This window comes from Triticum aestivum, chromosome 6D (genome assembly GCF_018294505.1).
Source record: "Triticum aestivum cultivar Chinese Spring chromosome 6D, IWGSC CS RefSeq v2.1, whole genome shotgun sequence".
Classification (NCBI taxonomy): domain Eukaryota; kingdom Viridiplantae; phylum Streptophyta; class Magnoliopsida; order Poales; family Poaceae; genus Triticum; species Triticum aestivum.
Genome location: NC_057811.1, coordinates 17,622,989 through 17,639,512, shown reverse-complemented (window position 1 = coordinate 17,639,512; position 16,524 = coordinate 17,622,989). Strand labels below are relative to the sequence as shown.

The 16,524-nt window shown below is 45.1% G+C and overlaps 2 protein-coding genes across 2 annotated transcripts; both read left to right on the top strand.

The window, feature by feature from the left end:
- Window positions 1-5,127: 5,127 nt before the first annotated feature.
- Window positions 5,128-5,924, top strand: LOC123143137 (histone H2A.1-like). The gene is made up of 2 exons (XM_044561972.1): window positions 5,128-5,389; window positions 5,483-5,924. Exons 1-2 carry the CDS (start codon window positions 5,213-5,215, stop codon window positions 5,747-5,749), a joined length of 444 nt encoding a protein of 147 aa, XP_044417907.1. The 5' UTR covers window positions 5,128-5,212; the 3' UTR covers window positions 5,750-5,924.
- Window positions 5,925-11,453: 5,529 nt separating this feature from the next.
- Window positions 11,454-12,274, top strand: LOC123143138 (histone H2A.1). Its single transcript, XM_044561973.1, has 2 exons — window positions 11,454-11,726; window positions 11,823-12,274. The coding sequence occupies exons 1-2, from the start codon at window positions 11,550-11,552 to the stop codon at window positions 12,084-12,086; spliced, it is 441 nt and encodes a 146-aa protein (XP_044417908.1). The 5' UTR covers window positions 11,454-11,549; the 3' UTR covers window positions 12,087-12,274.
- The last annotated feature ends 4,250 nt before the right edge of the window (window positions 12,275-16,524 follow it).

The window sequence follows — 16,524 nt, the reverse complement described above, 5'->3', positions numbered from 1 at the left end:
TAAGATGTAAACATGACAAACATCACATGCAAATCATAAAGTGACATGATATGGCCAGTATCATCTTGCGCCTTTTGATCTCCATCTTTGAGGCGCGGCATGATCACCTTCGTCACCGGCATGACACCATGATCTCCATCATCATGATCTCCATCATCGTGTCTTCATGAAGTTGTCTCGCCAACTATTACTTCTACTACTATGGCTAACGGTTAGCAATAAAGTAAAGTAATTACATGGCGTTTTTCATTGACACGCAGGTCATACAATAAATTAAGACAATTCCTATGGCTCTTGCCGGTTGTCATATTCATCGACATACAAGTCGTGATTCCTATTACAAGAACATGATCAATCTCATACATCACATATATATATATATAATTCATCACATCCTTTTGGCCATATCACATCACATAGCATACCCTGCAAAAAAAGTTAGACGTCCTCTAATTGTTGTTGCATGTTTTACGTGGCTGCTATGGGTTTCTAGCAAGAACGTTTCTTACCTACGCAAAAGCCACAACGGTGATATGCCAATTGCTATTTACCCTTCATAAGGACCCTCTTCATCGAATCCAATCCGACTAAAGTGGGAGAGACAGACACCCGCTAGCCACCTTATGCATCAAGTGCATGTCAGTCGGTGGAACCTGTCTCACGTAAGTGTACGTGTAAGGTCGGTCCGGGCCGCTTCATCCCACAATGCCGCCGAATCAAGATAAGACTAGTAACGGCAAGCAAATTGAACAAATCATCGCCCACAACTACTTTGTGTTCTACTCATGCATAGAATCTACGCATAGACCTAGCTCATGATGCCACTGTTGGGGAACGTAGCAATAATTCAAAATTTTCCTACGTGTCACCAAGATCAATCTAGGAGATGCTAGCAATGAGAGAGAGGGGGTGAATCTTCATACCCTTGAAGATCGCTAAGCGGAAGCGTTACAAGAACGCGGTTGATGGAGTCGTACTCGCGGCGATTCAAATCGCGGAAGATCCGATCTAGTGCCGAACGGACGGCGCCTCCGCGTTCAACACACGTACAGCCCGGGGACGTCTCCTCCTTCTTGATCCAGCAAGGGGAGAGGAGAAGTTGAGGGAGAACTCCAGCAGCACGACGGCGTGGTGGCAATGGAGCTCGTGGTTCTCCGCAGGGCTTCGCCAAGCACTACGGAGGAGCAGGAGGAGTTGGAGGAGGAGAGGGTTGCGCCAGGCAAGGGGTTCGGCTACCCTCTCTCTCCCTCACTATATATAGGGGGGAGGGGGTGGAGGAGGCGCCCTAGGGTTCCCTAGGGGAGGGGCGGCGGCCACAGGGGAAACCCTAGATGGGTTTGGGCGCCCCCACCCCTGGGAAACTTGCCCCCCCCAAGCTGGGAGGGGTGGCTGCCCTAGGGGAGGCACCCCCACCTCTCCACGTTACGTGAGAGGGGTTGGGAGGGGCGCACAGCCCCTTAGTGGGCTGGTGTGCCCCCTCCCCTTGGCCCATAAGGCCCCCCAACGCTTGCCGGGGCCTCCGAAACACCTTTCGGTCACGCTGGTCGTCACCCGGTACTCCCAGAACAATTCCGGACTCCAATACCCTTCGTCCAATATATCGATCTTCACCTCCGGACCACTCCGGAGTTCCTCGTCACGTCCGGGATCTCATCCAGGACTCCGAACAACCTTCGGTAACCACATACTATTTCCCATAACAACTCTAGCGTCACCGAACCTTAAGTGTGCAGACCCTACAGGTTCGGGAACCATGCAGACATGACCGAGACACCTCTCCGGTCAATAACCAATAGCGGGATCTGGATACCCATATTGGCTCCCACATGTTCCACGATGATCTCATCGTATGAACCACGATGTCGGGGATTCAATCAATCCCGTATACAATTCCCTTTGTCTATCGGTATGTTACTTGCCCGAGATTCGATCGTCGGTATCCCTATACCTTGTTCAATCTCGTTACCGGCAAGTCTCTTTACTCGTTCCGTAACTCATGATCCCGTGACTAACTCCTTAGTCACATTGAGCTCATTATGATGATGCATTACCGAGTGGGCCCAGAGATACCTCTCCGTCATACGGAGTGACAAATCCCAGTCTCAATTCGTGCCAACCCAACAGACACTTTCGGAGATACCCGTAGTGCACCTTTATAGCCACCCAGTTACGTTGTGACGTTTGATACACCCAAAGCATTCCTACAGTATCCGGGAGTTGCACAATCTCATGGTCTAAGGAAACGATACTTGACATTAGAAAAGCTCTTAGCAAACAAACTACACGATCTTGTGCTATGCTTAGGATTGGATCTTGTCCATCACATCATTCTCCTAATGATGTGATCCCGTTATCAATGACATCCAATGTCCATGGTCAGGAAACCATAACCATCTATTGATCAACGAGCTAGTCAACTAGAGGCTTACAAGGGACATGTTGTGGTCTATGTATTCACACATGTATTACGGTTTCCAGTTAATACAATTATAGCATGAAAAATAGACAATTATCATGAACAAGGAAATACAATAATAACCATTTTATTATTGCCTCTAGGGCATATTTCCAACAGATGGAACCACGGATATGACGCAAGCTTGGATACCGTCATGTGGTGTAAGCAAAACGATATGATGATGAAAGTTTGACACAAGCTTAGCTCATTGTCAAAAATGTGGACCGGGAAGAAGGACCAGGTAGCACAGTTAAATTAGCACGATAATGATATAGCCGATCAGGCTAGGAATGATGTGATGGGGTATTAAACTCCCCAGCAACAAAGTACTAGAAATACTAAATCACAGTGTGGATTCGAGTCACTTGTCAAAGTTCTCGAGTGACGGACAATGCAGACCTGCGGAGTGACTAAAACGGTGAGAGTAACATTTCAACAATAATTCATAAGAGATAGTGCAATGGCACGATATCCTCGGGATAACCGAGGGCAATACACGAGGGAGATCAGAATAGAGGTTGGACAAGCATATTGTTTTGCAGGAGACAAGTGCTTTTAACTTGTCTGAGAAATGAGATCAAATAAGAACAATCATGGTCGGATCCGCGGTTTCAAAGGACCAAACATAGATGGTCTGGAGCCTCGAGAGTACTTTCGTATCTTGGTCGTCGTTTCTTCATACGGACTCCGATTTTGACGTTCTTGGGCTCGTTGGATTGCTAGCAAAAAAAGATACGTCAGAGGCCTTGAATATTCAATTTGGACACTCTGATAAATGTAAAATCATCAAACTCTCAAAAGGGCCTTGATCTAGTGCCTGGAACTTCTCCGGTTTGACCCCAACTTGGTTCTTTTGATATCCCAAGTCCATGAACATGTCAACACACCTACAAAAACCACAAAACAAAGGAAAATAATAAAGTATGCATTTGGGACATGAAATAAGTGCTAGATGGGTATGACGTGAGGATTTTGGCACTAGAATATACTTTAAAAAGTGTACAGAAAAATCCACTCATTAATATCCCCAAGCTTAAACCTTGCTCGTCCTCGAGCAAAAAGGTAGATAAACCAAAGTGATTCATCTAGCTCATCAATAATATTATTGCTCATAGGCGTATCATGTCTTCTCTACAAGCTATAATCAAGATAGAATGTATTTGTACAAGTATCACATCCTCAGCTAGGTAACATTTATTTTGATCATCAAACCCCTAGAGCTTGAGTAAAAAATTCTATGCTCCTTGTCAAAGTTTAATCTAGCATGAAAACAAATACTTGGATACTCTTGCTTATTAGCTTATTCATTTCTTTTGGTTGTTTTTCTTTTTAAACAAACTTGAGTACAGAGAGCTATCAAAAAGTCAAGATATGGAGTTTTTCATTCATGCCCACTAACATTCTCAAGTCAAGGCTCTCAGGCACATAGTTCAGTTGTGTTGCATCCAGAATAGGTACTTCAAAGTTCTCAAGATTATGTCAAAATGTGCTATATGTGGGGTTTCGATGTGGCTTAAGTTTGAGTACTACAGAGCAATATGTTGTCTCTTTCGAGCTCATGCGACCAGTACTCGTGTATTACCACATACACACTCACTCAAGAGAAACCTGAATAATATTCAGTGTGGTGTTGCCACTGCAAAGGTTAACAAACTCATAGCTGAAATTCGAGCCGAAACTCTGGTGGATCGTCCATTCGCCAGTGGTGACTCACAAGTGTAGGGGATCGCAACAGTCTTCGCGGGTAGTATTTCAACCAATTTATTGATTCGACAAAAAGGAGAGCCAAAGAATATTTATAAGCCTTAGCAATTGAATTGTCAAATCAACCACACCTGAGAAGTTATTTCCTTGCAGCAAAATATTAGTAGCACAATGATATGATAGTTTATCTAAAGTCAAACTTTATGAACTTTCAACAAGTTTGTAAAAGGACATATTAATATATACACCACCAAATCAATACCATTGGATTCATCATTGAATATATATTTTCACATCATATAGATTTGTTATTGTAATGTTCATATTGTTTTCTACAAACTTTATAAAATTTGACTTTCGTCAAAGCTAATATGCAGAGTAAATAAAAAACAGAGGCATCACATAGCATGAGATTCATGTGCCTTCCATTCCTTCGTTTTCCGGTGTTTAAATCGAAATTTGCCAAATTGAGGTGTACAACATACATACCAATGTAAATGAACATAGCCCATCCCCTATGTTGATCAATGCAGAATGAATGAGCACACTAGGATACATATACGACTGATCGAGCCCTTTATTCTAAAGAAAAGCATGTTAATACTACATGATTAAGCTACTCAATTACCAAAACTAAATTGGGATTAGCTACAATGAGCAAACACCTGTACGTGGAAAAAGCGATTTTGGACTAAAAATATGGGTGGGAACAATGAAAGCACATGTTCAAGTGTTAAAACAAAACCCAATTTTGTTTCTTAGAACTGATCACAGCGAAGTGTGCTGCGTGGCCAGATCCCTGCGTTCTGATTGGCCGATCCGACCTTCACGCGGATCGCCACCCGCAGACCAATCCCCGCCGCCCGCTCCCCTCCGATCCAACGGTGCGCACACCCTGTCACGCGGATCGATCCCCCTCCCGCGACGCTCCTGCCTCCAATAAAAGCCGCGCTCTCGCCGGCCTCTCAACCCACAAGCTCAGAGCATTCCGATCCAGCACCGCCGCCGCCAACACCACAGCATCTCGTCGACGGAGAGGTAGCAAGCAAGATGGCCGGAAGGAAGGGTGGCGACAGGAAGAAGGCGGTGACCAGGTCCGTCAAGGCTGGGCTCCAGTTCCCCGTCGGCCGCATCGGGCGCTACCTCAAGAAGGGCCGCTACGCCCAGCGGGTCGGCTCCGGCGCCCCCGTCTACCTCGCCGCCGTCCTCGAGTACCTCGCCGCCGAGGTAACTACCGGCCTCCCCGTCCGTTCTTGCCCGCTCCTGTTCTTGTCCTGTTCGACGGATGACTGACTGATCTGGTTCTTGGTTGAATCGCAGGTCCTGGAGCTTGCCGGCAACGCGGCCAAGGACAACAAGAAGACCCGCATCATCCCGCGCCACCTGCTGCTCGCCGTCCGCAACGACCAGGAGCTCGGCAAGCTGCTCGCCGGCGTCACCATCGCCCACGGCGGCGTGATCCCCAACATCAACTCCGTGCTGCTCCCCAAGAAGTCCCCTGCCGCCGCCGAGAAGGAGGCCAAGTCGCCCAAGAAGAAGACCACCGCCAAGTCTCCCAAGAAGAAGACGGCCGCCACCAAGGAGTAGCCGCCCCGTAGCCTATCTGACCCTTAGTTCCGTATCAGGGAGAAGATGATGTGACTTTTGGTTTATTGGATCCTGTGTGTAAATGCTAGTCTGTAGTGGCTGTTTCATTAGTTCGATGAACAAGCCAGTAAGGACTGTATTTTACATGTGATTTAGAGCTGGTCTCCAAACTGAACCATGGATAGTCAGATATACGTACGTAACAAACCACAAAACTGAAAAACTGACCAAACAGGGTCTTATTTATGTGCCACTGACCAAACAGGGTACTCTCTCCGTACATTAATACAAGACGTTCTTTAGACTTGTGGAATGCTAATTTTGGACTGACCGAAAACAGAATCAGATATTGGGACTCATCAACATAAGGGCAGAGATCAGGCCCTTCAAAGGACAAATTATCCAGTACAAGAATGTTTGTCCTAGGAGGGCCAAGATTGCTGGGTAAATAACTAAGTTGATGCTGCGCTTCATGTTCATCAATAAAACACACACTACTTTCAGATAGAAAAAAAGGCTGCAAAATGTAACAGGTAATAATCTACGGTGAATAGTCAGAGGTTTCGTTCTTGGCCTTTTCTTTTTTTACATTTAGCGCCAACTGTAACAGGTAATGTAGAGTGCTCTCACTCCCCATATCTAAAACTGGTGTCGTTGCCAATCCATTCACATAACGTATCGGAACCAACAACCAGTGCAGCAGACCTAAAGCGCACACCACATGCACACATTTTAGAAGCCGCCATCCTCATCGACCATTGACCCATCTTGAGGAGAGAGATCTGCATCATCCTTGCCAATCCGACATCCGTCGACACCACCACGGTGCCCAACGGCGCCATCGCCCTACGCTCGTCTGTCCAGATGCGAAGACTCTGGAAGATAAGTCGTGCGTAGCACCTGCCAACCATGCATGACTCGGCGTAGCACCCGTCGGCCAGGCATGATTTGACAGCTCCACTGAAGCTCCGTGCAAGACGAAGCCGCTCCACCTCCTGCCTCTGTCTTCTAGTGCTGCTCCACAAATGATGCTCCCAAGAGAGTAACGGCACCGCAGTACCGCCATCGTCCGATCTGGAAGACCAGATCTTAGGGTTTTCCATGAAGTAGCACGAGTGGGTCAACAACAGCTACACGATGATGCCTTCAACAAGGTAACACGCAAAACGCCGCCATCGGCTCGGTTTTCATCGGCAACTATGTCTCCCCAACTAGCAGCCGGGACTAGATGACGGATCTTGAGATCTGACCACCCAGCCTCGGGCCAACCAGCTCCGGCGAAGGAGGTGGCCACCACCGCCACGCCCAGGGCCGGAGCCCCCAACGTCCTCGTGTTGCGGGTAGAGCCCAGTGCCAACATGCCATTGACGGAACAGGGATGGTACACGACAACAGCTCGTGCAGCCCACCAAAACCCATCTGAGATCAGATCGGGCGCCCAAGCCACCGGTGCCAGACCCGTCGCCGTACGTCGCTGCCCTGCGCCACTGACGTATGTCCGGCCGGCGTGGACCGCTGATACGTCTCCAACGTACCTACAATTTTTGATTGTTTCATGCTGTTATATTATCAATCTTTGATGTTTTATACTCATTTACTAGCAACTTTATATCATTTTTTGGGACTAACCTATTGACATAGTGCCCAATGCCAGTTGTTGTTTTCTGCTTGTTTTTACTTTGCAGAATATCAATACCAAACAAAGTCTAAATGCCACGAAACTTTTTGGAGAATTTTTTCTGGACAAAAGACACCCAGGGAGCCAAAGAAGTGCATGGGAGGAGGCCTGTGGGGCCCACTAGGCACCAGGGCGCGCTAGAAGGCCCAGGCGCGCCCTGGTGGGTAGTGGAGCCCATGGGAAGCTTCTCTACCGACATCCACCTCTATAAATACTCTAAAATCCCAAAAACCCTAGGGGAGTCGACGAAACACCTTTCCAGCCGCCGCAAGTTCCAGAACCACTAGATCGAATCTAGAGTCCTTTTTCGGTACTCTCCCGGAGGGGCCAACAATCACGGAGGGGTTCTTCATCATCCTTGTTGCCCCTTCGATGATGAGTGAGTAGTTTACCACAGACATATGAGTCTGTAGGTAGTAGCTAGATGGCTTCTTCTCTCTTTTTGATCATCAATACAATGTTCTCCTCGATGTTCTTCGAGATCTATTTGATGTAATGACTTTTTGCGGTGTGTTTGTTGGGATCCAATGAATTATGGGTTTATGATCAGTTCTATCCATGAATATTATTTGAGTCTTTGCTGAACTCTTTTATGCATGATCTTTATAGCCTCGTATTTCTTCTCCGAAACTTTGGTTTGGTTTGGCCAACTAGATTGATTTTTCTTACCATGGGAAGAGGCGCTTTGTGATGGGTTCAATCTTGCGGTGCTCAATCTTAGTGACAGAAAGAGACATGACACGCATGTGTCGTGCTATTAAGGATAACAAGATGGAGTCTATTCCTACATGAATAGATCTTGTCTATATAATGTCATTGTTCTTATTTCATTACTCTGTTTTTCCATGAACTTAATACACTAGATGCATGCTGGATAGCGGTTGATGTGTGGAGTAATAGTAGTAGATGCAGGCAGGAGTTGGTCTACTAATCTTGGACGTGATGCATATATACAGGATCATTGCCTTGGATATCATCATGATTATTCGCTTTTCTATCAAGTGCCCAACAGTAATTTGTTTACCCACCGTATGCTATTTTCTTGAGAAAATCCTCTAGTGAAATTTACAGACCCTGGCTCTATTTCCTATCATATTAAATCTAAAAATACTGTGCTGCACTTTTTTGTGTGTGTTTTAGTTAGATCTATTTATCAAATCTCATACAATTAATCTATCTCAAAACCGAGGAGGGATTGACAACCCCTCTACGCGTTGGGTTGCAAGTTTTTGTTGTTTGTGTGCAGGTGTTGTTTACACAGTGTTGCTTGGTTCTCCTACTAGATTAATAACCTTGGTTTCATAACTGAGGGAAATACTTACCTTTGCTGTACTGCATCCTCCTCTACTCTTCGGGGAATTACCAACGCAGATACATGCAATCAACCGCCGCCCCTGACCAGATCTTGCCGAGGACAAGCGTCGCCGCCACCGCTGCGGCGCACGAGCTTTGCCCGCGAGCCCCCGACAGCGGCGGTAGGGGAGATGGTGTTGGAGAGGACCGGAGGAAGGGGCGGGGGCGCTCCGATGCGGCGCGGCACAGGAGCGGGAGTGAGGGTAGGGTTAGGAGCGGGAGCCTTAGGGCTTCTATACTCTAGCTAATTTGAGTGTGATTGATTACCTATGAAAGTTTTCATGCGATAAAGTACATGAGAGATGGCCATAATGGTTGGTGTGCAGTGAAGCTAGGCATGTATAAGGCATATGACCGAGTTGAATGGCTGTATTTGGAAGGTATTCTACTGAAATAGGAAATTCCTAAAGAGTGGGTTAAACTGGTTATGCAATGTATTAGTACAGTGGAATACCATGTACGTTTTAACTCAAAAGAAACAGAAACTTTTAAACCATCCAGAGGCTTGAGACAAGGTGATCAATTGTCACCTTATTTGCTTATGTTACATACTGAAGGATTGACTGCTTTGCTGAATAAAGCCAAGGAAGAACAGAAGCTTAAGGGAGTGAAGGTGTGTAGGGAAGCATCGGCCATCACTAATCTAGGTGGTATAGGTTCTTCCAGAAGTTTCCTTGCATCTGGTGTGCCACGGAGAAGTTTGTAAATGTGTGGTGGTTGCCATCGAGACCAACCCCGAGTGATTCGAGGCTTATCTGCTGGGGTGACTCAAAGGTAGAATATAGTGAGCCACATGGTGGCGTTCTAGACTTGGGTTTTGGCACTGCTCCAATGGAGATTAGCACTCCCAGAAGTGTGTGAACTTTGAGATAATATATGCATCCTTGGCTAATTGGTGGTTAATCATTTATCTCCCTTCACTTGCTTGCTTGTTGGCTTGCTAATTAGATTGTTGCCAAGCATACTTTGCTTTGAGCTTATTTTCCATACAGGTTGTGTTCACATAGTTGCACAAATAGAGAACCTACATTACCCAGAATTCCTAAAATTAGAAGATAAGCCTAAATCTTGTAGTTCACCCCCTCTAGTCGATCACATCGATCCTTCCAATTAGTACCAGACGTATGACTCTTTATTAGGGCATAACCGCCTAAAGAGAATATGGTCGGTACTAGAAATGACAATTTGGGTCAACAATCTGCCGGTGGTCCCCTTAGGGCATAACCACACGGTTTCATGAGATAAGGATAACTAAATAAGATTAGGAAACAAACAGGCAAATTTCTAGAGAATTTGCAAGTTATCACAGAACCAAAGAAATAGACAGGGTGGGTCGAGCGCTGGTGCTCGTACCCGTGTACGTATTGGGTTCTGGCAAAAACTATCTTATTTTCTAGAGAGAAAGACGACCTCTAGTCGGAGCGGCCAGGCTCGTACTGGTGGTCTAACTAGGGTGCCAACACATGGGAAAAAGAAATGCTTTTAAGGTTTTGGGTTCCAAGTGGAAGACGGCCTATGGTACGAGTGCTCGTGCTTGTAACATAGGTCTTACCATGTCGTGAAAGACATTGCCTCTGTTCAAAGAAGAATTTGGCCCATGGTACGAGCACTATCGAGTCTCTTGGCATTGGTAAAAATTTACAGAGGTACGAGTAGTCACGCTTGTACCAGCAGTCGTACCCTTCACAAAAACCTGCAGCCAACACAACTTTGTTAGAATAAGCTAGTGAAATTGAATTATTTTACCTTAGTGGAGAGGATGGAGATTCTTGGGATAGTAAGGCCCATCCTTACGCTCTTCCAAGAATTTTTCTTAAGGTTATTCTTGGAGCTCTTTTTCCTCTTTCTATTTTGTCGGATCCGTTCTATCGTTGCCAATTTGTGTGGGCACAAATTGTGAGGATGATTACTTTCATCAACATCATGTACCTTTCGTAATTCTAATATTGGAGGAGAAGCGGCGACAGACAGCTAGGGCCAGGCCGTGGAGGCCACATGAGGAGGAGACGGGGGGGGGGCATGGGAGGAGGGGAACGGGCCGCGACGTCGGGGATTCAGGTCCCGGAGGAGGAGGAGGATGGCCGGCGAGGGGAGGTTACTGGGTGCCGTAGTCGATGGGGAAAAGAAGGGACAAATCGTTACCCTTTGCACGATGGGTAATTCCCAGCCAAATCTAAGCCGAAGAGCTCAAAAATGTGGGAGGGCTCGGGCACGTGTGAGCGATTTCATGCATGTATTCGTTCCATTTCGGACAACTATTTCATGTGCACCCCAAACAACCAGATTGGAATTTGGGGAATACCAAATCTAATTTGGGGCCTTTGCACATGCATCCAAACCGAAACGTTAGGTAATAGCAAAACATACATACATATATAAGTAAATACTACAGCTGAAAAACCAACTAGATGCAAGATAAAGTGAAAAAAATGCCTAAATGATGCACAAAAAGAAAACCAGCTGTTAATTAAAGCAAAATCCCTTCGTGATGCAAATCCCTGCGCTGTGATTGGCCGATAAGACCCTCTCGCGGATCGCACCCCCAAACCAATCCCCACCGTCCACTCCCCACAGATCCAACGGCAGGCACACTGCGTCACGCGGATCGCTCCCCCCTGCCGCCGTCCCCACGAAGCTTCATCTCCCCAATAAAAGCCGCGCCCTCGCGGGCGTCCCAACCCACAAACACAGAGCAGAGCGCATTCCGATCCCGCACCGCCGCCCACGCATCTCGAGTAGTTTCCACCTCGCCGGAGAAGTAGAAGCAGGATGGCCGGAAGGAAGGGCGGCGACAGGAAGAAGGCGGTGACCAGGTCCGTGAAGGCCGGGCTCCAGTTCCCCGTCGGCCGCATCGGGCGCTACCTCAAGAAGGGCCGCTACGCCCAGCGCGTCGGCTCCGGCGCCCCCGTCTACCTCGCCGCCGTCCTCGAGTACCTCGCCGCAGAGGTATGCACCGATCTCTCCCCTCCTCGAGCCTCTGTTACTCTGTTCTCGTCGTGCCGGACAGATAACTGACTGATCTGGTTCTTGGTTGAATCTCAGGTCCTGGAGCTCGCCGGCAACGCGGCCAAGGACAACAAGAAGACCCGCATCATCCCGCGCCACCTGCTGCTCGCCGTCCGCAACGACCAGGAGCTCGGCAGGCTGCTCGCCGGCGTCACCATCGCCCACGGCGGCGTGATCCCCAACATCAACTCCGTGCTGCTCCCCAAGAAGTCCCCCGCCGCCGCCGAGAAGGAGGCCAAGTCGCCCAAGAAGAAGACCTCCACCAAGTCCCCCAAGAAGAAGGTCGCCGCCAAGGAGTAGCCGCCACCATAGACTACTATCGCGACACCGCTTAGGTCGATAGCAGGGAGAGGAAGAGGAGCTTTGGTTGGTTGGATTCTGTATGTAATTGCCTAGTCTGTAGTGGCTTTTTCATTGGTTTGATGAACGGGCTGTAATTTATCTCTAATTTATGTCTGGAATGGCTAAAGATGCAATCCTTTCAATCATGTTCTCTTGTTTATCCATGGCTGCGTTCCATTTTGTGCATGTTTGGTTACCTGCCTTTGCTTCAGAGACAGTCAGCTTTTTGGTTATTAACATCTTGTACCTTGTCCGTTTAAGCCGATGACAGTACTAAATTAGATACTCCTGAGTTGCTGTCAGACAAAAATGGCAAGCCAAATGACAAAATCACGGCAATCGAACAAAACTTTGGTAAATGAGATACCAGCATTAGTTTTCGGCTGTGAAACAGGTACTTGCTGAGAAATCAAGAAACTCCTGTAGAAGAATGCTTGTCACAGGATGGCAAATATTGCTGGAGAAATAATCAAGTCGATGCTGCGCTTCATATGTATTATCAATAAAAAAACACCATTTTCAGAAAACAAAGTTACCACTGTATAGAAAATAACAGTCAGAGGTTTCACATAGAATGTTACAAACTAATAAGTACCCCTCTTGCCCCTTTCTCTTTTACATTTTGCGCCAACTGTAACTCTCTGCTCTCAAGATCAAATGCTATCATCAGAATACAGCTAAGCATCCCAATGCGCATCAACTTCTAACCTTGCATCTTATTCATTAAGAAAAAAGCAAACAAGGGGACATTAGTTGCTAATATGTTTTCTTCAATATTTCGTGAATTTTCTTCTAGTAGTGTCCGTAATATAGAACTTGGTACTTCATGATGCGATTGAATCAGGGTGTATTCTCATATTCTTGTTTGCCCACCCTTTTTTGTCCATATTTTAGTTTGTTTGACCTGTTTTTGCTTACTTTTGTGTTTACTTTTTCAAAACAAATTATAAAATGAGCACATGACATTATAATTCACTAATTGCGAACTAAACCTTAGACATGTCTTCTATATGGCTGTATCTTAAGAGGCATAGCTCCCCTCTTACCCCATCGTCTCGATGCGGACGCCTAAAGATTGATTAGTATGAATTTTTGTGGGCATTGGGCCTTCACTCTATGTGTATTGGACCTGTAGCTGTACCCAACACGTAGCAGGCCGACCCAGTCCAAGCCCTCCATCGTATTATCATTTCTCTGCATCTCTCATTTCATTTTCTTCCTTTGTTTTTCCCCGTTGAAAGTTTTGTTCGATTCGAAGATCAGATAGTAGTTTACAGATTCCCGTTCAAGAAAAGAAAAGATAGAGAATAGTTTAGAAGTTTCATTCTATCTCGATATTTTCTTCATTGGATCAATTCTTTGGTATATGCATAGCCATCTGAATATAATTCTTGATATGATATATAACCTTGTATATATCGAGGAAAAACGCAAGACACCTTTGATAAACAATCCGATCAAATATTTAAAATTTTATTTGAAAATAAAGAATAAATACATATAAATAAAAAGGAGAAAAACAAAACAAATCAACAGAAAAGAATATTCAATGCAGATTAAAAAAAATCAAGGAGTATGTGAAGAATGTTCAACCAATGTAGTGAAAATGTTCAACGTACATTGACCAAAAGTCGACATATATTTGGAAAAAGGAAAAAACAAAGAAAACCTAGTTTTGAAAAGTCAACATATATATATATATATATATATATATATATATATATATATATATATATATATATATATTTTGCCCCTAGTTTTGAAAAGTCATCTTTCTTGCCCAAGGCACTACTCTCCTCTTACGTATTTGCCCTTTGACCGACCTTTGACCGTTTGCTCATCACTTTGAAAATTTCATAAAAAAATCGTATTAACTTGGAAAATGCAAATAAGATATCAAATGTTCAGAAAAACATCACCTATATGTGCATGTCATTTGCATTCATGACAAAAGTGTTGTTCATACATTGTGTAGTTTAAACAACACTTTTGTCGTGAATGCAAATGACATGCACATATAGGTGATGTTTTCCTGAACATTTGGATATCTTATTTGTATTTTTTTGGAGTTAATATGAATTTGTTATGAAGTTTTTAAAGTGGCGGTCAAACGGTCAAAAGGCCAATGCATAAGAGGAGCGAAATGACTTGGGCAGGACCGAGGATTTTTAGAAACTAGGGGCAAAACAACCGAGTGGGACACAACTAGGAGCATAAAATTGATTATCCCAAAAAGAAAACCGATGAAAAGCAGTAGAGAACAAACATAGAAAAGGAGAAAAATGGACAAAAAACCAACCGGAAGGTTCCTAAAACTAATCCAGGCCTCCCATGTAGGGTTCTGAGATCCGCTTAAATGAGTCAGCCCACTCACTGAACACACAACGATTTGTCTCACAGTAAGCAAGATATAGCTCACCCAGGCACAACCAGACGCTGCTATGCAATGTCTATTGCATGTGTTAATGTTGTGGCGCTCACTTGGGTCGGCCCATAAGAACGTTGAGCTGCCAAAGCGATGTATATTTGTTCACTGAAAAAAAACTATGAGTTCGTAGACACAAAACCAGCCAAGTGGTTGTTATTAGTACACAAAACCCATCAATGTGTACCTGTATTTATCTTAAAATATTTCTTAGTTGTGTGCATCTAACTAAAAAAAGGAAAGTAAACAGTTTTGAGAGTGCATATAGACCCTAATTGTATTTTGATGTGATGATGATATGTTTAGTAGGACTAAAGGCGTTTATCAAATTTATTTGACGATATTGGTTCCTTGACGAAAAGGAACGAGATGGTTCACCCCTCTCCCCTCCCCCAAAATGTGCCGGTTTGTCGAAGGACGCGAAGTATTTTTCTGGTTTATTTAAATCTTAGGAAAGTCGCACTATTAAGAGGGGTTGAGGTTGCATCATTGTGGGGATGGATCATGAAAGTGCGTTATATCGACTAGAGGGGGGTGAATAGGCGATTTTTATGAATTCTTCACTAGCAGCGAAATAAGTACTCAAAAGTAAACATAACAGAACACAAGCATGGTCATCATGATGAAATGAAGACAAGCACAGAGTACAGAAAGCGTAATCACAGGATAACACAGGATGAAGACAAACAGACTGAAGAAATTGAACTGAGGAAATTGAGGAAGTCTTTAGTCAAAGTCTTCAAACACAGATATGAGGAAATGAAAGAGTTGAGGAAATAGAACCAGTAGGCTTGGTGAAGACAATGATTTGGTAGACCAGTTCCAACTGCTGTCTCAGTTGTACATCTGGTTGGAGCGGCTAGGTATTTAAACCTGAGGACACACAGTCCTCACCGTATTCTCCTGAGCTAAGGTCACACAGACCTTGCCCAATCACTCGTGGTAAGTCTTCAGGTGACTTCCGAACCTTCACAAACTCGGCCACTCGGCGATCCACAATTCCTCTTGGATGCTCTAGACCATGATGCCTAACCGTCTGGAAGAAGCACAGCCTTCAAAGGTAACAATCGTCGGATCCACGCAGGATCAATCTCTTCAGTGATGCTCAATCACTTTGGGTTTGTAGGTGTTTGGGTTTGGGTTTTCCTCACTCGATGATTTTCGCTCAAAGTCCTCGGAGGATGGGATGCTCTTAAATGACAAGTGTCAGTTTCTCTCGGAGCAGCCAACCAACTAGTGGTTGTAGGGGGCGTCTATTTATAGCCTAGGGAGCAGCCCGACATGATAAGACATAAATGCCCTTCAATGATATGACCGTTATGTGGGTAGATATTTTGGGACAGCTGGCGCGTAGCACAGCAACGGTCGGAAATTTGAGGCTCAAATTCCTCAGGGCTATCATGTTCCTCACTGTGTAGGCAATCCGCACTGGCGAATTCCTAACTCCTCAGTCAGAACAAATTCCTCAGAGACCAGAAGAACTTCGTCTCTGTCACTGAAGAAATTGACTGAACTGTATGAGATTTCCAATGGCTTCACTCGAAGGGATTGGTAGGTGTAGGATTTTGAGTTGAGCATCACATGGAAATTTTTCCTTAGTATTTCCTCGACCCCCTTTAACAGTACGGTGTTTCCTATGACTCAAGAAAGAGAAAATGAAACTACGAAAACAAAAGTCTTCATGCTTCATGTTCCTCAAATGGATACCTAGTCTTCAAAGTCACACCAATTTCTTCACTATCAAAGTCTTCAGAAAGTCTTCAGAAATCCAAAGTCCTCAGTCGAAGAACTTCATTTTTAGGGGTCGACTTTCTCTGTAAATATCAAACTCCTCATAGACTTATAGGCCTGTGTACACTCATAAACACATTAGTCCCTTAACCTATAAGTCTTCAATACACCAAAATCACTAAGGGGCACTAGATGCACTTACAGATCATGCCTTGTAAAAACCGTTCAATACCCCCTCCC